The following is a 24,505-nucleotide window of genomic DNA, read 5'->3' as shown; positions in this document are numbered from 1 at the left end:
AACAAACTCCCAGAATATGGAGAGGTTCTCCTCAAGATTTGGCGTTTTTGGTTGGGTAAGTTTATAGCTGTGAGGTATCCAGTGTGAGAACAAACAGAAATAGATAATATCAGTATTTCATCATTCTCTACGGCTACCTGGTCAAAATACCAATCAATTCTTTGGCCCCTGTTGGTCAATGTCAGCTTTCCCTCTCCATTTTCATTTTCATATTGCGTCAACTTGCTTAGCCAACAATAGCGCTGAATTCCACGGATATCTTGACCATCTGGAGCGGTGATCATCCAAACAGTAGCATTCAACCTGAATGTTTTTGACGCACTGACACGTTCGGCTATCTGTGCAGCTTACATTGTCATCCTACTAAAACATTTGGCGATCTGCGCTGCTTATATTGACAAGAGGATTTGATTTACAAAAGCAAATCATATTGAATATCTTTAAGACAAAAGGAAATACAGAATCACTCTTTGCAATGAGCTTTTTCAACCTGGTAAGAGGGCTTTTGTTGGTGGAGCGTGTGGTTAAGATTTGACCCAGAGATCCATGAATTTATCGACATCGTAATTTTCTAAAGTCTTTTGGTCATTGACCACCTCCATAATCTTGGCGATTTGTCCCTGCGGGAACTATTTGTTGATGAGTGTTGGAGCACAACGATGCATAATCGGATTGAAAGGAAGAAATCCAGAAAGATAAGTGACTAGAATGAATTAACGATGATTCGGGAAAAAAGAAGCGAAGAGACGAACGTGAGGCTCGATGTGTCTCTTGAACTTGGCGTCCAATAGGGGCTTCCCTTCTTCTCGACGACGTTTATGGCCCACAGGATACTCGATCTCGACCTCGTCCAAGATCGTGCCGTCCTTCAATTCGATCGTGATCGCGTTGCCGATCGAGCGTTTGTCCGGCGCATGGTATTCCACACTGTATTTCTTCTCCTCCGTGCAGCTGATCTTGGCTCGCAATTCATCGATTCGGGGGTCCGAGGCTACTTTGTCCGTGTAATCTTCCGTCGTCAATCTCCCATAGATTAACGGAATCGCCACCATGTATTGAATCTAAGGATTTTCAAGACCTCATTTTAATCTTGAGGCTTGGGCAGGACAGGAAGAAAGACATTGTGGTGGTGCTTAACTGTATGGTCTCTGTCAGCAAAGTTGTGCAGCGGTCCTTGCTTATCGATAATTCGAATAGCAGCTTCTTGGGTGCGGATCTTGACGCTCTTGATATCATCCGAACTCTTACCCATTTCGGCCAGCTTTTTGTGTAAGATATGGGCACATTCGACCGCCGTTTGAGCATGGAATTCGGCTGGATAGGATATTTTGAATAATACGTTCTCCATAATACTGAGAGGATCAATCATAGTTGGAATCAATTTGTGTCAGATGAGACATTTATGTTTGACCTTATTTCAATAAAAGAAAAACGATCAGTCAGAGTTTCTTGAAAGGCCTTGTAACTTACTAGGAAGTGAATGGTCTCTGGAACTTGAATGGTTTTCCGCCAAACAAAACATCATAGAATCCCCAAGTTTTGGCAGAAAGTCTGAGGCAAGTGAATATATCCCGACAGGTATCAGTCAGTTGCTTGAACTACTGAAGCCCGGGTGCCAGTGGACATACACGGTGGGATAGCCCATCTCACCCTTCTGGACCAGGAGGGCCAGATTGACGGCCCTACTGCAGGCATCGCCGGCAGCCCAGGATTTGCGCGAGCCGGTGTTAGGGGCGTGGCGGTAGGTACGGAGACTCTGGCCATCTACAAAGGCTTGACTGATGACGTCAATAGTCTGGTCGAGGGAGAGGCCGAGGAGTTTGCTCGTCACTGCCGCGCTGGCCACCTTGACGAGCACGACATGATCCAAGCCGACTCGGTTGAAGGAGTTCTCTAGAGCCAGTCCACCTTGTATCTCATGAGCCTGGATCATCGCCGTCAGAACGTCATGCATCTTCAGCGGCTTCTTTCCCTCGGCAACCGCCGTCCGACTCAGCCAGTCGGCGACGGCCAGGATCGAGCCCAGGTTGTCGGACGGATGGCCCCATTCGGCCGCAAGGAAGCAGTCGTTATAGTCCAGCCATCGGATCATCGTCCCGATATTGAATGCCCCCCGGATCGGATCCAAGACAAACGCCGTCCCGGGAACTCGTGTGCCGTTCGGTACCACCGTACCCTCGACAACCGGGCCGAGCAGTTTCGAGCAAGTCGGAAAGCGGAGAGCCTCGAGCCCACATCCAAGTGTATCGATCAAGCATAGTCTGGCGGTTTCGTAGGCCAGAGCCGGATCGTCGAACTTGGGATCATGGACGTACTTGGCAATATCGACCAAGACTTGATCGGGTTTCGGCCTGGTCGTATCCTCTGCACCGTGTGAAGCTCCACCCATGTTGATGGCAGCACTAGTAAACGCACGACTAGAGCGAAGAGCAAGCCGGGAAAAGCTTTCGAACTGGAGCCGGCCGAAATCGGTCGGGCGACTGACAGCACTGGCCGATCGGAGGTGGTTGGTGAGGGTGGGTTTGAGTACGGAGGAGTGATGACGTAACAGGCCGGTGCAGCCCGGGCTCAATCTCATGGTGGACGACGACGTTGCAGGAAATAGCAACCGGGTGGGTGGGGCGAGCTCAAGTTGGGGTGGGAGACTAGAAGAGAAGACACCCAGCCGTGCAAAACCACAGAATCTCTCAACCTAGTCATATTGGCATTCTCCCATCAGCACTGAAACTTGCCTCTCAAGGTAAAAGGCCACAATTTATGAGACACTGTGCTAGCCTGTGCTATGACCAGACTGAGGTTGCAAGCTGTCTCAAAGCTCGAAAATTGTTTCTGGGAAGCCACCAATTGATTCCATGGAGAAGCAACAGTTAGTCCAACACAAAATTACTATGGTTTGGAAGATCAAAAATAACCAGGCCAATAATATTTCCAACGGCTCAAATAAAAGACTCGTTGAATGCCTCCATAGAAGCCTTTTCAACATGATCTAAACCAAGGATGGAAGAAGGATCTTGAACAACCTGCACAGTATATTTGTTTTCATAACGTCTGACCGCGGGGCGGCGTCCTCATTATTGAAGAAGACACTCCAGACGTTCCTCTGACAGGGGAGCCAACTGGTACAATCAGCTTGCAAGTCTGAGCATTCCGATTCTTCCCAAGAAATCAAGGGAAGGGGAAGAAAAATGCCCTCTGCTGGATGACAGCAAAAAACTTTGAAAATCCAACTTTTTTGTATTGCAGTGCGCAAAGTGTTTTGCGCTACCAGTGCGCAAAGTACATCCAAAAAGAAATACAATATTTATGTAGATCAAAAAAGAGATGATCTCTTACAGGGATTTCTCACTTCCTGAAAAAAAAATCCAGCATTTCCCCACCAAAGGCTGCCACAATGAGTCTGAAACTCGGGCGCCTTGACACTCCACACATGAATGAAGCGGTCTACTTATACCTTATTCCCCGGTGCTTTTTGCCTTTGTCTCATTCCTCTCTTTGTTTGCGCAACTGTATCGTGTTGACAACCTGGTCATTGTCCAAACAAAAGCAACTTTGCCGCTATGTATCACACATTTTTATTCCAATCCTGTCCCTCCTCTAATGAATGAGGAACCAATCCCTATTCCCACATTTGAAACTACTCACAATCCAAAATCAGAAATAATTCTCTGCTGCACTATCAACTTTTCTCTGCAACCCATGATACAAAGCACTGCCAACAAAGTTCATCCCTTATCCGTACCTGCAGACTCAGCTTTGCCCCAGGCCCACCACTGATCATGTACACTGCCAACCCATGTCATCTGCTGCCTCACCGCTTCCATTCCTCAATCACCCAAACAAAAACTGCAACACTCTTCTCAAATTCCATCAGTTGCCTATTGAAACTACCAAACCAAAATATCCATCCACCAATCCATGCTCCCCTGTGCAAACCTCTTCCAACTCTTTGCCAAATTAGTTGTCTCCACTCCCCCTCCCCCCCTCTTGCTCCTCCAATCCCATTTGCTCATATTTCCCGCCCCCCTCCGCCATATTCATGTCACCACAAAACTCACAATCTGGCCACAACATCAAATTTAAGTTCATGGCACTGTACAACCACCTAAATCCCGGACTGTTGTCTCCAGCGCCAAATATCCCCCCTGTTATCACCACTTGCATCCCTATTTCCAAACTCCATCCAGTGCACTCTCTCACTAATAAACTTAATGTCTTATACTCTCCCCCTGTCCCCATACCTTGCTCCTCTTCTTCCTCCATAACCGACCCCTCATACAAGATAAATTTTTGCCACATAACTTCAATACCTCATGTACCAAATGCTTGGTTGTGCTTCAAAGGCATCCTCAACTTGTCTACCATCTCAACCTCCTCCATAACCATTGACATAAATGTAGACTACTGTTGTAGCCAGAGGGGCTAAACATCCTGAGACTCGCCGCAGCCGCAGTATCAGCTATCCCTCGGACTCAGGTCCGAGGATCAGAGCTGGAGAGGTGGAGGAATATCACTCACTTTTGTGCACAAGACCCACCTGTTCCACAATAGGTTATGAGCCCAGCACTAGCTCCTAGCACAAGCTTTAGTCCCCCCAATAGTAGGGATTGTTGATCTAGACCCTGGTACCAACCGGTACCTGGGTACCGCCTTGTTTTTTGTCCCACATCAGGTACCTGATACCGCACCTGGCACCAACTGGCAGGTACCACAGGTACCGCCAGCGCTAGCTTTTGTATCCATTGCCATAACCAGCCCTTCAATACTTAATTCACTACTTTTTATATTGCAAGCATCACCAAAGACCTTAATTTATACTATGTAAACTAGCCAAACCAACTCATACTGGGATTAATCATCATCTAAGACAATTACCTTTCTTTTAGACTTCTTTGTGGTCTTGCTGGAATGTTTGTATTTTTGTTTCCATGTGGCCAGGGTACCTTCTTTGATTCTTCTGGTTTTTGAATAGAAGGCAACAGTCATTCCGCCACTTATTGAGTTTGGTCCAAGTCGGTGCCTTCTTGATGAAATATAATCCTGACTGAAGCTAAATGCCCTCTCCACATCAACAGAGGTTGCTAATTAATGAAGTACAAGCGAGGTTAGTTAGATGCAGTAAAAATATTAATCTGGAGTTGGTTGGCTGACCTGGACAACTTAAAACATCAAGGGCCATATGTACAAGGCCCCAATGTGTGTTTCCAGAATGCTTCTGTTGAAGCCACCACTTGAGAGGATTGACGGGATCGTTATTAGCATCTAGGACAAGTCCCCCGGCCAGCCAGACATTGAATGCGTTGGATGAGGAGTTTCCCCCTCGGGCGGCTGCCGCGTTGCCAAGGCCTGCAAGCATAGTGGTCTTGGGCTATTGGGATATTTATGTGAGAGATTAATAAGACGTACATGGTATATTTAGATCAATTATAACTGTTACTTACCTTGGAGGCTTTAGTTGGTACAGGTACAGGTGCAGTAGGCGCTCGGGGCTTGTAAAGCAATAACCACATATCCTGGGCTAAGCGTATTGCTTCGGAGATCCATTCAGGCGCCCACTTTGCCATTTTGAAGTACTTGTCCTTAAATGATGGGTGTAGGACTGACATTCACAAGTTCAATATTAAGGATAAAAACAACAATGATAAGGTGGAATATACGTAGGGATAGCTATTCTGTAAAGCGGGGAGGTGTCTGTTAAGCTATATTATTTGTTGGTTATTTTTAATCCTAATTGACTTGCATTCCTCAACGCTGGAGGGTATTGTGGATCACTGATAATAGTTGATAGGTGCTCGGTGATTTGATCAATGTATAAAACAATATTTGATAAGTGAGAAGAGCCTGCAACGGATACCTGAAGTGTTAGCTCATCAAAGATGCCCAGGACGTTGACCAAATCGCGCGCCAAGTGAAGGTCCGACTGATCCAAGTGATGCCTGCGCTCAAGGCCATGCCTTTTATGACACTGCCACTCAAGGCTAATAAGATAAATTTTAAAAAAATTGATGAATCTGCTTTGACTCAGAAAGAGAAGCAGCAAGTGACTTACACAGCAGCTTGACACCTAAGAATGCTCTTGAGTTGAGTAAATGTTGAGTTCCATCGAGTACGGACATCTCTCTCAACAGTATGCGGCTTCAAACACCCTTTCTCTTGGCAGATCTCTACAAACTCTACTCTTGAATTGGGCAAGTACCTCAACTTCTTGGCAACTGCACGGAACTGCAGCAATGTCTAAAGTCAGTGCCTTTCTCATGTTGATTGCACCAAGAACTGTTTTATGTACCTTTTCCAACGATTGTTTGCACAAAGCGGACGTATAGCAATCACTTTCATCCTCTTCACTAGCTTCATTTATATCGTCTTCATCGAGGGATTCCATATCGTCTTTGTTGGGCCTGACGAGTGATTCACCCTCGCTCAAATCTTCATCTGGTAATTGGGTTGCGCCGTTTTGGCCCAGAGAAAGCCTAGAGTATGTTGTCACAAATGAATAAGCCGCGGAAATTAGAATTGGAGGAATGATAGTTGGACTTACAATCTTATTTGCTCCTCAGCATCATCATCTTCAGAATCCCATTCATCCACGCCAACGATATCACTTTGATACTTGGAAGTATTCTCTGCTTTCTGAGTTCCAAACAGTCGAAAGATCCCCTGTACTAAAGTTCAGGATGTGCGCAAAGCACCGGATCCATTGCGGCTCACCTTGGAACCGTGGCCACTTGAGCTTATTCAGCTCCTGAACCATCACTTTATTTTTCAATGCGTTATCACTAACAATACCACATATCTAAAACATCATTGGTCAGTGTATAAATTGAGCTGTCAACAAACAAATAGGCTCACCTTGTCCTCAATGTCAAACTTGTTCACAACCAAGCCAATTGTCTTTGCCAAGTATTCACCTGTGTGGCTTTGAGAAAGTCAAACAAAGTCTAGAGGCATGGCCTCTAGATCTAGCTCCCCCGTGCCGTCATCTGCTAATTGGTAGATTACTATACCCAAGATATCAAATCCGTTAGGGGACTGCCATGAATCAACCCCTAGATATAATGCACCTTTGTGTGCCTGATAAACAGCAAAGTCAGTCAGGTGACAAAGTTAGTAATAAATACAAGGGAAAACTAGAACACAACCTTTAAAACTGCTTTATACACGTGCTGTATAGCAGAATAGAGCATGTGAATATCCTTCGAGACGTGGTGCGGCTTTGGCAAATGCTTGAGGACCGTCGAATGGAGGATTTCTTTTAGGCTGGCATCCAAAAGTGCCGAAAATGGCCTCGCTGCCTCAGCGCACCATATAGCGCAAAGTTGAGGAACCTGAAAAAAAGAGATAGATTGGTCATGAACTCCTCTCCAGTTAAAAAATGGCTGCAACTCATCACTTACTTCCACTTGATTGATGTCCCCAGTCCCTTTGGTTCCAAATTGAGCCAATAACGGAGAGTTTTTTGATTCCTGAATTTTTTGCAAGCATTTCGCGGCATGTTTGTTGAGGTTGCTGCAAGAGGAGTTGGAGGTTGGGCGGTTGATCTTGGTGCCGCATCTGAAGCTTCTGGTCATTAAAAAAGTTCACAGGTTGATTAAATCAAATAGAAAGGCTTACATCTTGCACAGATAAGCAATCATGTGCCTTCCATACTTGTCCAACTGATTGGAAAGCTCGGGTATCTTATACAAAGCGTATATTTGACTGATAGAGGTTTCAACAACTCTCCTTGCTTGTTCTATATATGATCACTAGTCAGAACAGTTTTGGATGCAATTAAGGGATGTGATGACAAGAATAATGAGTGGTACGCACACAACTCCTCCTCATCAGTTGGGGGCTGGGTTCCAGGTGGAGCATCAATATTGTATGTATTTCCGGGGTCTGTGTTACTGGGGGCTTCATTTGTTTCTTTTTTGGGTGGGTTCTGTGGGTCTGGTGTATTGTCTTGGGTCGAAGGTCCACGGGATAGGCGAGACTTGGGATGTTTACGGCTGGAAGACATCTTTGCTGGTGATTGATCGAGCATCACTCGACTAAAGACTGGATATGAAATCAGTGTCTTGGTTGAAAGTATGTATATGTGATGTCTATGACATGTCACGGTCTGCCGCCGCGGGCCGCAGCCTCATAGTAGAGTGGGCAGTAATTACCCCCACGGACCGCAGCTTCATAGTAGAGGGTGGGCGGTAATTGTGGGTGGTACCCGGGTACCTCCTCTTGGCGAAACCCAAGTACCTAGTACCACACCCGGCACCGCTGCACGGGTGCGAGGCGGGTGCGAGCAGTACCCGGCAAGCGGTACTAGGTACCCGCCACGGGTACCAATCAACAATCCTTACCCACTAGCCACTGGGGGAGCAGCTGCATACTTAGATGATGGAATGATAGGGGGTCTTACTAGCCCAGGGGCTCTGATGCTTGGCGTGGGCAGGGTGTTGTGAGTCTATACGCCATGCATCATATGACTTAGCTCAGCGGTAGAGCAGGTCTATACCATGACTATGACATGGGTAAAGAGACAGGAAAAGATAGTGACAACTATGGGAGTCAGAACCATGACATAGTCATGGTACAGAACTGCTCTACTGCTGAGCTAAGTCATCTGATGCATGGCGTATAGAGTCACAACACCCCTGCCTACGCCAAGCATCAGAGCCCTCAGGCTAGGAGAACCACCTATCAGTCCATCATCTAAGTATGCAGATGCTCCCCCCATGGCTAGTGGGGGGACTAAAGCTTGTGCTAGGAGCTAGCGCTGGGCTCATAACCTAAAGAGACAGGAAAAGATAGTGACAACTATGGGAGTTGAACCCATGTCATAGTCCCATAGTCCTGGTACAGACCTGCTCTACCACTGAGCTAAGTTGACAGCTTTGTTTATGAAGCTTAGGGCTAAAAACCCGTCAAAATAAGGGTTTTGGGCCCTAGCACTATAACTGTGCTGATGTAAACACTGGTAATGTAAATTACCAAACTTGTTACATGGCAAAAATGGCCACTACAAGGGTTTAAACACTCTTTAAAAGAGGAAGGATTAATTATGTAATTAATAATATATAATTATTAACGGGTTTACTTTGCGCACGGAGGGAAACTTGCTGCACACGGGAATTTCCGTTGACTCAACGTCACGTGACGTTGGGCCCCCCTCCGTGCACGCCACCAGCTCCCCTCAAAAAACTATCCTCACACGGGGGTGCCGTGCGGTGACAGGTGGCCGGGGTGAAGCACTCCTGCCATCTGGAGGGAAGAATCCTCTCAATGACCGGCACAGACCGGTCATTGAGAGGACACATCCCCTTTGATGACCGGTCTGTACCAGTCATTGAGGGGACACATCCCTCTCGATGACCTGTCTGTACCGGTCATCAAGGGGACACATCCCTCTTGATGACCGGTCTATGCCAGTCATTGAGAGGGATGTGTTCTCTTGATGACCGGAATGCTGGTCATTGAGAGAGATGTGTTCTCTTGATGACCGGAATGCCTGTCATTGAGAGAGATGTGTTCTCTTGATGACCAGAATGCCGGTCATTGAGAGAGATGTGTTCTCTTGATGACCGGAATGCCGGTCATTGAGAGAGAAGTGTTCTCTTGATGACCGGAATGCCGGTAATTGAGAGAGATGTGTTCTCTTGATTACCGGAATGCCGGTCATTGAGAGAGATGTATCCTCTCGGTGACTGGTCTACTCCGGTCATCGAGAGGGATGTAACCTCCTGATGACCGGTCTATTCCGGTCATCAAGAGGGATGTAGCCTCTTGATGACCTGTCTATGCCGGTGTAGGACTCCAGGGATGGATGGGTAATTGAAGTTCCTTTGAGGGGGAAATAAATTGTATGATAGGTTGAAAGGCTATTACAATCTACGGGTGGTTTGAAAGACCTGCCCCTCTAATAGTACTATGCAAATAACCAAGAGTCTTGTAATCAATATTTAAGAAAATGTGACAGATTCCAAGATAGCTCTTACTTTTATATAGTAATCTCTATCAGACCTAAATATCTAATTCAATGTGTTTTTAGACCGGTTATAACTAAGGATAACGTGGTTTGTTATGGTGAAGTTCCTCTACTTTTGTTGATGTTATAATTTGTACTACTACTTCTACTACTACTACTACTACTAATATGCTAATAAGGAGAATGGGTTGTTGGTTGGTTGGTTGGTTGGTTGGTTGGTTGTTGATTGTTGGTTCTACTACTGCACTAACACTCTACTGACTGACTGACTCTACGCTACTCAATACTACTACTGCCAAACTACTACTACTAAACTACTACTGTGACCAAACCTCTGTAGGCTGATGGTGAAAAGAGAAATTATGGGGGGGAGAAGAGCTTCTTTTATATTGAAGAGTGAGGGATTTTAGCTCCAGGGGAATGTGTTTGAGGGAATTTAGCTGCAGGGAATCTCAGTTGCACAGCATATGTACACCTGTACTGCACAGCCACACAAACAATGAGGGAATTATGCTGCAGTGACACTATTTGTACACCTTATCTGCCTGCATATATTGCACTGCCTGATTTCATGTGTTGCTATGTACCCAAGCCACCTTCCATATCCTTCAGAATGTGTTGCTATGTAACCAAGCCACCTTCCATGCACTCTGCACCCAACTAGAATACTCCTCCTTTCCAGGATTTGGGGGTCAAAGCCTCTTTCTGTTCCTCCTTCCTTCCTCCTCCCTCGTCCTCGTATCCACGTTGTGTATTCTTCCGTCCAATCCGCTGTGGCTACCAAAGAGTGTATGTATGTAAATGTTGTAACTGTTGTGTAAGATTATCTCCTCCTCTTGTAATGGGTTTCACATATATGTAACTGTACTGTTACAATACCTCTGTATACATGCTCTTGGCATTGCAACAGACACAGAACACCACACCGGTCATCAAGAGGGATGTAGCCTCTCAATGACCGGTCTATGCCGGTCATCAAGAGGGATGTAGCCTCCCAATGACTGGTCTATTCCGGTCATCAAGAGGATTTTAGCCTCCCAACAACCGGTCTATTCCGGTCATCAAGAGGATTTTAGCCTCCCAATGACCGGTCTATTCCGGTCATCAAGAGGATTTTAGCCTCCCAATGACCGGTCTATTCCGGTCATCAAGAGGATTTTAGCCTCCCAATGACCGGTCTATTCCGGTCATCGAGAGGATTTTAGCCTCCCAATGACCAGTCTGTACCAGTTATCAAGAGGGATGTAGCCTCCCAATGACCGGTCTGTACCGGTCATTGAGGGGGATGTGTCTTCTCAATGACCGGAATGCCGGTCATCAAGAGAGATGTGATATAACCTCTCAATGACCGGTCTGTGCCGGTCATTGGGAGGGATGTAACCTCCTGATGACCGGTCTATGCCGGTCATCAAGAGGGATGTAGCCTCTTGATGACCGGTCTCTACCGGTCATCAAGAGGATTTTAGCCTCCCTATGACCGGTCTATTCCGGTCATCAAGAGGAATGTAGTCTCTTGATGACCGGTCTGTGCCCGTCATCAAGGATTTTGTTTCCTCCGGATGGCCGGAGTGTCTCAACCCGGCCCCCTGTCACCACACGGCACCCCCGTGTGCGGATAGTTTTTTGAGGGGAGCTGGTGGCGTGCACGGAGGGGGGCCCAATGTCACGTGACGTTGAGTTAACGGAAATTCCCGTGTGCAATGAGTTTCCCTCCGTGCGCAAAGTAAACCCAATAATTATTAATTACAGGGAATTAATTTGGTGTAAAAAGTAGGGCGTAAGCGCTTAAACTGATTGGCTGCTTGACAGAGGCGGAGGTCTTACGGCAACTGCTTATAAGGATAAAGCTTTAAATATGCTAATAAGGGATTTTTGATAGTTTAAAGGGTTTAATCCAGTGGATTTTGTGTGCTGAGGGTGGTTTAAAAGGAATGGGGGCTACAATAGTAGCAGGGAGAATTTTCACAGCAAACTTACAGTTTATTGGGTGGTGAAATGTCTGGGGGATCTTTTCCTGATGGCCAAATAAGCCTCTATTTATAGAGGGGACTTCAGTGGGCGCAACCACCAAGTCCTTTTCTCCCTATGGGAGTATCCTGAGGTGTGGACGTGAACAAGGCTTGGCTGTGGGCAATTTATCCAAATTTATTAAAACCACAGTTTCACAGAAACTGACTTCATGGTTTCATGCTGCATTTAATTGAAATTGCAGGCAGAAGAAATCAAAAGTTTGAAATTTGTGTTCCTTAAGTTCAAAAATTTAAGTTTTTTTTCAGTACAGAGTTTATGGTTTGTTTGAGTTTATATAATTATTGTTTTTGTGTGAGTTTATTTTATGTTTTTGTGTGTTTTGATTGTGTTCAAATGTTTTTGTTTTGTGTGAGTTCAAAGTTTAAATTTGTTTGTGTTGTGTGAGTTCAAAGTTGAAATTTTCTTGTTTTGGTGTGAGTTTAAAGTTTTTTTTGGGTTTGGAATTTTTGTTTTTTGAAATCAAGAAGGGGCCCACTCAAATGAAATAGGGGGCCTTCAGGGAGGGGGTGGACGAAACCAGATCCCCTGGAGGGACAAACAGCTCCCCCCCCCAGCCCTTTATCCGACCAAGCTCACACACCCTGGTGTAACGACTGGTTTTTCGTTATTAGTCATCAAAGCTTATTCATCTGAGTTATGAACGGTTGTCAATTGTGATGTCATGCGCCTGTTGGATTACTAATCCCGGCGAATGATTAATTTGTTATGGTTGTAACTACTATGACGTATTTCCTTTTCACGATCTTTGTCGGCTCTCATTGTTATCTTTCCGTGGTTTGTGGTTTTCCTCTTTTCCCCTTTCCTTTCTTTTTCCTCATCAATATATTCTTTTTCATTTCATCCATCATTATCATCCTCGTGTATCCGAGAAATCTCAAAAACACTCGGAAAATCTACCCTTATCATTGTGAATCCTTCTTCTATTGCAAATCGCATAGAATTATATTCTTAGTTATTACTCAAGCATCGGCGAACTATCCTCTCGGATAGTTTCATAGCCTTATATAGCGAACTGAGTAATAGCCAAGTCCTCACAATTATATATTGATCATCAAAAATAAAGTTATTTATACATATTATAGAATTCTTTGGCATGTCAGAACCGTCTGTCATTTCCCCAATAACTCCAGTTAGAGTTTCCCCCAGATTTTCGCCTTCTCCACCAGCTCAACCTCCAATGACGGCTCTGGTTCCGATTCGTGCTCAAGGTTCTCCCTTCTTCTCCAATCAGTCTCCATCTCCTTTCAACCATAACTCCCCCTCTTTCATCAATTTTTCTCCTCGACCAATTTCCGGACATGATTTACCTATCCCTGGCATTGACATTCCAGTTGCGGGACCAAGTGGTGCAACTCCGGCGGCGGCAGGACAACAAAATGATGAAGACGTAGCAGCGCTTTTATCGAACTTACGTGTCGATAACACCGTTCAAACTTCTCGGCTTCAAGATCAAGCAGACGCTATTTTACTTTTGAAGGCGCAAGCTCGACAAGATAAAAAGTCCATCAAAGACTTACAAACCGACAATAAGAACATTAAGGACGTTTTTCACGCCGAGCTCCTCAAATTTCAAGCTGCGCAAAATGAATCCATGGCGCATCTTCGCGGTACTTTTGAAGGGTTTAAGGAGGGATTTGATGGAAGAGTTGGTCGTTTGGAAACTCGTCCAATCACTGTTGAGCGCCCCAGACTTTTTATTGAGCCCCCTCACGAAGTGTAGAGACTGTAAAATGAAGATGTGTCTGGTGAGAGTCGAACTCACGACCTCAGCTATGCTGAGACACATACTAGAGTGCTGCCTTTACCAACTAGGCTACAGACGCTTGTGGCTGCCAGCTGGGTGGTTGGTTGGTAGTGCTCATGGGTCGATCCGACAGCCCTCCATACTGTGGTGATACATCATGGTAGCAGACTAACAGACAACTCAACACCCCCCCTTGCTACATGATGGGAAGTGGGGATTGACCCCAAGAGAGAGTGGGAATGAGACCCAGGAAAGATGATCAGCGTAGGGATTGAACCCGTGATCTAGATGTAGGCTTATAGGGGTTTGCGTGGTCTTACAAGTAAGCATTCACAAATTCATCAAGTCTCTATTGTAAGCGAGTAGTGCTCAGGTAGCTCTGGGCTCATAACCTGTAGAGACTGTAAAATGAAGATGTGTCTGGTGAGAGTCGAACTCACGACCTCAGCTATGCTGAGACACATACTAGAGTGCTGCCTTTACCAACTAGGCTACAGACGCTTGTGGCTGCCAGCTGGGTGGTTGGTTGGTAGTGCTCATGGGTCGATCCGACAGCCCTCCATACTGTGGTGATACATCATGGTAGCAGACTAACAGACAACTCAACACGAAGCTGGCATCTATTTTACCGGAATGCCTTGCGAGACTAACAACTTTTGTTTCTCTATGAGAAACACCTTCGAGCAAATCGGCGACCAATTCAATTTGGAGAAACAAAAGATACTTTGGATCTCTGGTTATTTTCGATCGGATACAGGCCGTATGGACGAAACTGTTCCCTTGTATGTTTGGTGGCGTGGGTTGCTTGCAGAGAATGCGTCGGCTCTTCATTTGCCGACCTTACCGGCTTCCGCGAAGATGGATTATGTCCTTGCGGAGTTACGTGATTGCGATTCTTTTATTGGCGCCATCGAGCACACCTTCAAGGATTATCATGAGTTGGAGCGAGCGGAAGCGGCTTTTCATGCGGCCCGCCAAGGGAATAAGTCTATTGAAGAATTTAATATTATCTTCAAGTCCTTGTTGCGACCATTGGAGTTAACAGATCGTTCTAAGTGTGTAGCCTACGACAAGGCTATCGATCCGAATATCATCAAATTGGCTTTGTTCCGAGGTCGTTGGGACGAGACTGTGGATCTGGATTCTCGACAAGCCATCGCGGAGGTCATCGCTAAGAATGTTGCCGGTGTCAGCAAGATCCTCGATCCGCGTCCAAATCAAAAACAAAATGCTTCTCACACCGCTCCGGATAATCGCAATCATCTGCCAGTCGACAATCGGGCTCGAGTCAATCCTTCCATTCCCGCGCATCCTCAGCGTGCAAAGCTTCCGGATGGAGATCCTATGGACGTCGATGAGGTTTCGGCGTTGTTGAAGGAGGCGGATTTCAATTACAAGGATTTCCGTCAGGCTTGCGTGGATCGAAACATTTGCATTCGGTGCGGCGGTACTTATGACAATGCTCACTATCTCAAAGAGGGCTGCACGCTTGGATCCGAAATGAAGATGGATTTGTCCGATATGTTGGCTTTGTGGAAGGAATGGGGTGGGTCGACTCGAAGAAGCAAGCTCAAGAAGCAAGGTGATTTTAAGTCATCGCCGGAAGCCATCAAACGCGCTCCGACTGCTTCTGCGGCTCGAGCCCAGGTTAGTCGTAGTGGTACAACTTCGCCAGTTCACCGAGAAGACAAGGGGAAGAAACGCCAGTCTTTGTCGGAGGTCGACGGTTTACCATTCAAGAAACGAGTTGCCGGTTCTCGCGGTGACGCCGGCGAGCCAGGATTGTCGGCGGACATGGTTAACATGGAAGACATGTCGGCTGGGGAGGTTTTCTTCAACGCTTGTTTAGCGGAGAAGATGAGCGCCTCAGATTGTAAGCATTCTTATGTGGTTATGAAAACGCCTGCCCAGATGGTCGCCCATTTTTCCGTGGAAGTTTGCTAATTAACAATGATAACAAAGCTGATGTAAATGTTTTGGTTGACTCCGGTGCATCGGCGTCGTTCATTGATTCGAATTTTGCTAATAAGGTTAAAATGGAAGTCATCCCGATGGCGGTTGGCTTGCACTGCAAGTCCTTCGATGGTTCGCCGGCCTCTTCGGGAGAAATCACTTCCTACACAAAAGGATATGTCATTATCCCCACTGTTTCCGGTTCTTTTCTTTCCTCTCGAGTTGTACTTTATTTAACCAAGCTAGCTTTGGCCGATGTCATTTTAGGAAACTCATGGTTACAGGACTCTGGTTTTTTTGTAGGAGGAGCTGAGGGAGATATAGTAATGTATGACTGCATACAAGAAATTAATGATGTTTCGTGTGAAGAATCACGGATGCTTACGGAGAAGTTTTCTGACGTGTTCGTCACTGAGTCCTTGGCTAATCTGCCGCCTCACAGGGGCCAGTTTGATTGTAAGGTTAATTTGAAGCCTGGATCGGAACCGCCTTTTGGCAAAATGTATAATTTAAGCAAGCCGGAGCGGGACGAGCTTAAGACTTATGTGGACGATAATCTAGCTAAGGGTTTCATTCGAGTCTCCTCGTCACCAGCTGCTGCACCTATTTTTTATGTTAAAGTTCCAGGGAAAGCTGATCGTCCTTGTGTTGATTATAGGCTTTTAAATAACATGACGGTGCGGGATTCTTATCCTTTACCTGTCATTTCTCACCTTTTGAACAATCTTCAAGGTTGTAAGTTTCTTTCTAAAATTGACTTGAAGGCGGCTTTCAACTTGTTGCGCGTGGCGGAAGGAGATGAGTGGAAAACCGCTTTTCGGACACCCTGGGGTCTCTACGAATATCAAGTGATGCCTTTTGGGCTGGCTAATGCGCCGGCGACCTTTCAACGATTCATTCAGCATGTTTTGCGGGAGTTTCTGGATGTCTGTTGTTTCGTCTACATTGATGACATTTTGATTTTTTCAAAAAGCAGGAGCGACCATTTGAAACATTTGGAAAGTGTTTTGGGGAAATTGCGCGAGTTTTCTTTGAAAGCATCTTTGGCGAAATGCGAGTTCTTCTGCTCAAAGGTGACGTTTTTGGGCTTCGACATTACTGATAAAGGGTTAAAGATGAATAAATCTAAGTTATTAACAATTGATGAATGGCCTTTCCCGTCAACAGTAAGAGGATTGCAGAAATTTTTAGGCTTCACGAACTTCTATCGCCGGTTTATACCGCGCTTTTCCACGATAGCAGGTCCATTGACAACCTTAACGCAAGAAAAGTACAGTGATTCAACCATGTTGAACTCGAGAGATGCGGTAGATGCATTCGAGGCCTTGAAACGTTTGTTTATTAACAAACCTTTGCTCTTACATTTTAACTTTGCGCAAGATAGGATTGTTCATGTAGATAGCTCCGGTTATGCAATTGCGGCGGTCTTAAGTCAACCTAATGACATGGGGGACGTTTTGCCTGTCAGTTATTTTTTGAGAAAACTAACTGAGTGGGAGCGCTTTTGGAAGGTTTTTGATTTAGAACTCTTGGCAATTGTGTCGGCTTGCCAAGAGTGGCGAGCGTGGTTAATGGGAACTGAGAATCCAGTAAAGATGTTTTCGGATCATTCAAATCTTCTTTATTTCAAAACAGCTAAGTACTTGTCGCCTAAACAGGCAAGGTGGGCCTTGTTTCTAGATAATTTTAATATGCTAATTTATCATATCATGGGTTACAAGAATCCGGCGGATGGCCCGAGCCGTAGAGAAGACTATTTCGAAGAGAGAATCAGGAGTACGGATGCTAAACTTATTTCAGGACAAATGGTTGCTTGCAATGAGACGTCAACAGCTGATTTATTGCCTTTTACGTCTCATGACTTGTTTTTCCAGAGACCGTCCAAGGATCTACTGGTATACTTTGAAAGGAACTATACTGATTCTGAGAAAACAGGAAAAGCTTTGCGCTTCGCTGACAATGTTTATTGGCATTGAGATAGGATTCTAGTCCCTTCGTCATTAAGGACGCTGTTGATTTCTCTTTATCATGACACGCCTGCGGTGGGTCATCCAGGTATTGCAAGGACTTTGGCAACATTAACTCGGACTTTTTTGTGGCCGGGAATAAAGGACTCGGTTATCAAGTATGTCAACAGTTGCGATTTGTGCCAGCGAGTAAAAGCTCGTCGGCAAGCGTCTGATGGTAAGTTGGTGTCAATAATAGCAAACCCGAAGCCTTGGAGTGTAATAGGTATGGATATGATAGTAAAGCTACCGGTGTCGGGAGGTTTTGATTCCATTTTAGTGGTAATAGATCTTTTGAGCAAGCTGACGCATTTCATTCCTTGCAAGGAGGCGGCATCTTCAGCAGTTTTAGCTGATTTGTTTAGGAAGAATGTGTTCCGGTTACACGGCCTTCCCAATAAGATTGTCTCGGACCGGGGCCCTACCTTTGTGAGCAAGTTTTGGAAGGCGTTGTTGAAGTCATTGAGTATATTGCCGGCCTTGTCAACGGCTTATCATCCGCAAACGGATGGACAGACGGAACGCATGAACCAGGTGGTGGAAGATTATCTTTGGCATTTTTGTTCGTATTACCAGGACAACTGGCACAAGTGTTTAGAGATGGCGGAATTTTCCATCAATAATTTAGATTTGGCAAGTACTAAGATTTCCCCTTTCTTCTTCACTTATGGTTTCCACCCCAGGTTTAATGTACTAACGGAGAATACAGGGAGGAAGACTTTGGATGAGTTCTTAGTTGATCTGCAGGTAACTCAAGAGACGGCATTGGAGTGTTTACATCAGGCTAGAGTTAAGCAGGCGGAATACTATAACAAGGGAAGGAAGGATGCACCGGTTTATCAGGAAGGTGATGAGGTTTTGCTTTTGCAAAAGTTTATACAGTCGCGACGCATTAATTCTAAGCTAGATTACAGATATATTGGCCCCTTCAAAGTGGTTAAGATGATTGGGCGCAATGCCGTAATGTTGGATTTGTCAAGGGACTATCCAAAACTTCATCCAGTTTTTAATGTTTCATTGCTAACGCGATATATAAATCCAAACAGTGTGCCGGGTTGTTCAACTAATATGGGAAGAAAGGAAAGTTATTATACTAACAACCAGATTGTTGATTGGTTGAATATTAGGGTCATTTTGGATGTTCAAGCCACGAAGAAAGGTAAGTTTGATTATCTTATTTCATGGAAAGGCTCCACACCCGGTGAGGATACATGGGTTTCAGAAAGCCATATACCGGTTTCAGCTGATTCTTATTTGCAGGCTTTCCGAAATATGGCGGAAACGCAGAAGAAAAGGAAAGTAAGAAACACAAAAGTACCGTCTACTGGTGAGGTAGTAGGGAAATAGGGTAGGCTTATTTTGTAACGACTGGTTTTTTGTTATTAGTCATCAAAGCTTATTCATCTGAGTTATGAACGGTTGTCAATCGTGATGTCATGCACCTGTTGGATTACTAATCCCGGCGAATGATTAATTTGTTATGGTTGTAACTACTATGACATATTTCCTTTTCACGATCTTTGTCGGCTCTCATTGTTATCTTTCCGTGGTTTGTGGTTTTCCTCTTTTCCCCTTTCCTTTCTTTTTACTCATTGATATATTCTTTTTCATTTCATCCATCATTATCATCCTTGTGTATCCGAGAAATCTCAAAAACACTCGGAAAATCTACCCTTATCATTGTGAATCCTTCTTCTATTGCAAATCGCATAGAATTATATCCTTAGTTATTACTCAAGCATTGGCGAACTATCCTCTCGGATAGTTTCATAGCCTTATATAGCGAACAATAGCCGAGTCCTCACACCTGGGCCCTGACATCCTTCAAACCAAAACTTTTGGTTGTCAGGGCCCTGCACCTGGGCAGACACAATGCTGGCCTGTACACACTCATCCAAGTGTTTACAGGTCAGCTTGAGAGCTTGAATCCTCAAGATGACCAGTCAGGGTCATCCAGACATGTTCTGGATCCGAGGAAACTTGCCGGGGAGGCATCCTCCCCGAGGTCTTCATCTGGTCTCAATGCCAATCTGTAGTGGTATCAGGGGGATTCACACGACCATTGAGGGGTAATTTACTGTGGAGTCCCCTCAATGACCGGTACAGACTGGCTTTGAGCAGATTCACTCCTCCTCTCCGATGACTGGTCTGTGCCAGTCATTGAGAGGAGTCATTGCTCTTGATGACTGGTCTGTGCGGTCATTGAGGGAGGTAACACCTCTTGATGACCGGAACAGCCCGGCATTGAGGAGATTCATTTCTTCCCTGGCTCAGCAGAGAACTGATTTCCCTTCTCTCTGAGCCAGGTAAGCCTTTTATTCCATTTTAATCTCTCCTTCTTCTAGTTGTACTTAGCAGGGAACTGATTTCCCTTCTCTCTGATCCAGATTGTCCCCTTCATCTGCAATATACAGCCCTGTGAACTAGATCTTGTCTCAAGGTCCCCCTCTCTGTGCCCCACTCGACAAACAGTGAAGGACTCCCAACTGGAGTCCTTACACCTTCATTGCTACGGGGACCTAGTTTTTTCTATAGCCACCATATTGGAGTGGCATTATTTTGTAAAGTTTGGAATAATCCCAACAGCAAAACACACAACACCTGAGAGATAATTTTAATGAGCCGACAAGTTCACACCAACGACACCTTAGACAGCACTTAGCACACACACCTGAGAGATAATTTTAATTAGCCGACAAGTTCACACCAACAACACCTTAGACAGCACTTAGCACACACACCTGCACAATAGACGAGCAGGGGGATAGAAAACGGATTTGTTTGTGAAGGACACGCGAAGAGATTTTTGGTTTTTATCTAGTTATAACAATGGGGTAGATGGATAGAAGAAAAAGGTTAGTCCTGATACGAGTTCCGGGTTGATTTCTGTTTGAGGATTGATTCACTTACCAGTCTCTTTTCTTCACTTAGATTTAATCTTGATTGAGCGTGTGAAGAAAAGAGACTGATACGATGCCGGTGTCTTGAGCTTTTGTATGCGGTTCAAAAAATCAAGGTTAGGTTTCGCCTTTTGATCCGAGTGAGAATTGTTTGTATCATACTGTTGTGACTGCGTATTTTGAATGCGCAGTCGCAAGTTCCTGAATTCTAACATATTTTAGGCCCTTGCCAAGAAGCCCTCCGGTCGGACATTATAGGTGGTTTGATCGCTACGCCGGTGGGAGGTAGGGTTATTCTGGGGTATGTAAACCGCATGTTTCTGCGACGCACTACGACACATGATCATCACTGCCTCTCCCATGTGCCGGCTTGTCTCGCTCGCGTACACCCGTTCCAGCAAGGCCCGGTCGTGTAAGTTTATGTGCTGGCCTGCCGCCAAAACTTGTCTTACCAGCTTTGAAGTACATCTGTTTGAAGCCAATTGGACATTTGCGGGCGCAAGAGGCTCCATAGCCTCCGACAGTAACGTGTTGAAGTGCCGATCATCTTCAGAGGCTTGGAAATCTGAAACGGATCAAACTTGATCAAACCGGATCATCCATGAAGCGCAGTTGAAGCCAACTGTCGTCTCACTGAAACACAAACGCTCATGTGTTCATATAGAGAGAGAGCCATCGAAAGCCTTTAGCCATCCGCACAACGCTCATTTTTACATCTGATCAACTACTTAGTTTTACTTTACTTCATTGGGGCAACGCTGTTATTTATTCAATGATTTCTTCAAACTTCGTGGTGCTTGCCTATTCCATACTCCTCCTTGCACAAAGCTCTCCCGCGACAGGCCGACATGTTTTAGAACGCAGAGATCCAGCTATAACTACATCACCTTCAGGGAATTACGCACCAGTCTACGACACGTGTCCGGCACAGTTTTATCTCAGAGAACCAAATAAGCTTACGAACGGACGGGTATGAAAATTCTAAAATCTTGATCTGCCGTGATATGCGAAGCCTCATAACCTCGTTTGTTAAATCTGGGGTGATTTGCAGGCAGAACTCAGTCGGGCGGAGCGTAACTACATTGCCGAAAAGGCCCGAAAGTCGGTCAATCCGTGGCGGAAATATTTGGAAAATGTCAAGTTGAAAGATTTCGACATTAACTCTTTTTTGGAGGAAGCCGAGAAGCGCGGAGGTTTGGCCGGAGAGACTCTTCCAAACTTTGGCCTCTCTCTGAGTGGTGGAGGCGGGAGAGCACTGTGCCTCAGTGGTTCAATTCTTGAAGCATTTGATGCCAGAAATCCGAGGGCAGATGCGGCCAAAGTTGGCGGTATCTTACAGCTTTCCAACTATGCAGTCGGGGTTTCTGGGTGGGTCCATTCTGGCTATGACCCCAGACGTGACGTGTAACTTATCCATTTACCTATCCGAATACTCAATTCTTCTTCTGGTAGCGCAAGTTGGCTCTTGGGAGCATGGGTGAGCAACTCAGAAGCTTGGATCTCTTCAGTACCAAAGTTTAATCAGGGCTAATGTTATTCTTGATTAGGCCACTTCCAACTTCCCTCCAATTTCTGATATCGCGCCGAAATGGCGCTTGTCTGAACAAAATGATCTATGGGACTGGAATGTGATGAAGCATTACAGCAAAGTTTACAAAGTAGTCAAACAGAAGAAGATGGCAGGCTTCGCCACAAACATCGTGGAGTAAGCCATCAGAATACTCTGCCAATCAGATTAGAGCCAAGCAGCTGATTATCTGATGTGCAGTTTCTGGGGTCGCCTTCTCTCTCGACTATTCATGTGAGACCGCAATGTTGCTTCTAAAAATCCAACCTACGAGTTACTGATCTTTTCTTCATTATCTTAACATATTTCTTGCCATCAAGAGATGACCCGACCCAAGAAGATCCAAACCAAGGCGAAGGTGTACTCTGGTCTTCTATTGGACAAACTCCCCTATACAAAGACCGACAAGTGCCTTATGTCATTGCAGTCGCCACCAGCCGGCCTGGTATAAAGGAAGACTTCACTCCCTACAGTCCTATCTGTATGTTGAATCAATCTCAAGAAGTTGCCCCTAGAACTCAGATTCAAAACCAAGCTGACCCGGGTGGTATTTAGACGAGTTTTCCGCGGAAGAGTTCGGCGTGTTCCATCCTCGTCTCAATGCATCCATTCCGATGAAGTACCTGGGGTCTCCACAAAATTTGAACGGGGTTCACAGAACTTGCGTCCGTGGATTCGATAATGCTGGGTGAGTACGTTGTGGTTGAAAGTATTTTTCTTCGAGGCCTAACGAAAAGTACATCAAACTCTGCACAGGTTTATCATGGGACTTTCTAGTAACATATATTCCATGTTGGACTCGCCTAACGAACATAGACCAATTGTTCTGAAGATAATCGACAAGCTCACCGAAGATGATAACTTCGAAGGAAAGGTACGGTAATCAGTCTACCTGCCCCTTCAATGATTTACTTATATTAACATTGGTAAAACACAGGTGCCCAACACATTCCAAAATCTAGGACAGGGACCGGAAGATGAATCCCCCGGATTTCAAGATAACGCGCGTGATACACTCCTGATGGCCGATTGCGGATTTATCAACGAATCCATACCCCTTTATTCCTTGTTACAGCCAGAGAGGAATATTGATGCAATCATTGCTGTCGATGCAGTAAGTTAATCTAGTGGAATCCCAACCGACGATCGATTCAAGCTGATAATCTAAAATGGAATTAGAGTACAGATGGTCAGGAGGCGGATCCCACCTTGTTGAGATGTAAGTTGATGTGTTGAATCATAAAAGATAGTGACCATACAGCTCAACCATCATTACAGATCCAAATGGCACAGCCTTATATGCTTCTTATTCGAGAACACGGCTTCCATTGTACAAAGGACGCCACATGCCAAAGTAAGAAGGTTTAGCTAGGAAGAACGCAAACTGTTTAACGCGGAATTGTTCTAACATGGTTGTGACTATATTTCTCCCCAAGGATACCAAACTCAGTCAACGGAACCTTTACCCAATTGGGGTATCACCGACGACCAACATTTTTTGGCTGCAATGATTTCAAAGGCCCTCTAATAATTTATTTGCCCAACTACTATGCAGTAGGAGAGACGAACCAGCCGACTTCCAAAACAACATATACTGTGAGTCCTTTGAATGATCGTAATGTTTCATGTCACAGATGGAGGATTGATAAGGTTGATTTCGCCCTAACAGCCTGAAGAGATTCAAATCTTCTACGAGAATGGTTTCGCGATAGCCACCCAAAATGCTGGGCCAACGAAGAATGCAGACTGGCCGGCGTGCCTGGCTTGTGCTTTGATCGATCGACAAGTTTTGCGCAATTCGGCTTCGAGAACGGCTGAATGTCAAGCTTGCTTTCAACAATATTGCGCAAGGGATTAGGCAGAATTTCATGAAGAGACCCTTTTCATTTTGCTTTTATTGAGCATACCCTCTAGAGGAATTATTTAAACATGACTGAAAATAGATGGAGTAGTTGAGAATTAAGCAATTTGAATTTTTGATAATCTTTCTGGGGTACACTTAAATGTGGATAATAAGGCCGTGTTTGGCAGCGTCATTATTACAGAATAAGTAATTGTGGCATGTCCCTCTACATCATCTAAAACATCATTTTTTGGCCTGATGATTTGGAAGTAAACTTTCAAGCTTTATTATAGCTTATTTAAGATTATCCTAAAAAATGTGTTTTACAATATGTAAGGTTAGCATGTTTTAAACATTACACTGCATAATAAGACGCTGCCAAACATGGCCTAAGAAAAAAAGAGTTACATAGCTCACATACTTCCTAACTGCCATTTGCACACATGTCATTTATTTCCAACTATGCTGCAGTGCAACGTGACTGCTATAATTGATATCTGTTT

The 24,505-nt window shown here is 45.1% G+C and overlaps 2 protein-coding genes across 2 annotated transcripts; one reads left to right on the top strand and one right to left on the bottom strand.

Annotated features, from left to right (window-relative positions):
• Window positions 1-524: 524 nt before the first annotated feature.
• PtA15_12A456 (uncharacterized protein) lies at window positions 525-2,578 on the bottom strand (the record flags this gene model as incomplete). Its single annotated transcript, XM_053162067.1, has 5 exons — window positions 525-629; window positions 753-1,061; window positions 1,139-1,352; window positions 1,471-1,551; window positions 1,629-2,578. 5 exons carry the CDS (start codon window positions 2,576-2,578, stop codon window positions 525-527), a joined length of 1,659 nt encoding a protein of 552 aa, XP_053026022.1.
• Window positions 2,579-21,364: 18,786 nt separating this feature from the next.
• PtA15_12A455 (uncharacterized protein) lies at window positions 21,365-24,017 on the top strand (the record flags this gene model as incomplete). The annotated part of the gene is made up of 14 exons (XM_053162066.1): window positions 21,365-21,562; window positions 21,644-21,727; window positions 21,767-21,960; window positions 22,045-22,069; window positions 22,140-22,297; window positions 22,361-22,393; window positions 22,480-22,640; window positions 22,715-22,847; window positions 22,916-23,033; window positions 23,097-23,273; window positions 23,339-23,378; window positions 23,438-23,513; window positions 23,596-23,755; window positions 23,829-24,017. The coding sequence occupies 14 exons, from the start codon at window positions 21,365-21,367 to the stop codon at window positions 24,015-24,017; spliced, it is 1,746 nt and encodes a 581-aa protein (XP_053026021.1).
• Between the last annotated feature and the right edge of the window lie 488 nt (window positions 24,018-24,505).

Source organism: Puccinia triticina, chromosome 12A (assembly GCF_026914185.1).
Source record: "Puccinia triticina chromosome 12A, complete sequence".
In the NCBI taxonomy this organism is placed as follows: Eukaryota; Fungi; Basidiomycota; class Pucciniomycetes; order Pucciniales; family Pucciniaceae; genus Puccinia; species Puccinia triticina.
The sequence above is the reverse complement of the archived record's forward strand: the minus strand, read 5'-3'. Positions and strand labels throughout refer to the sequence as shown.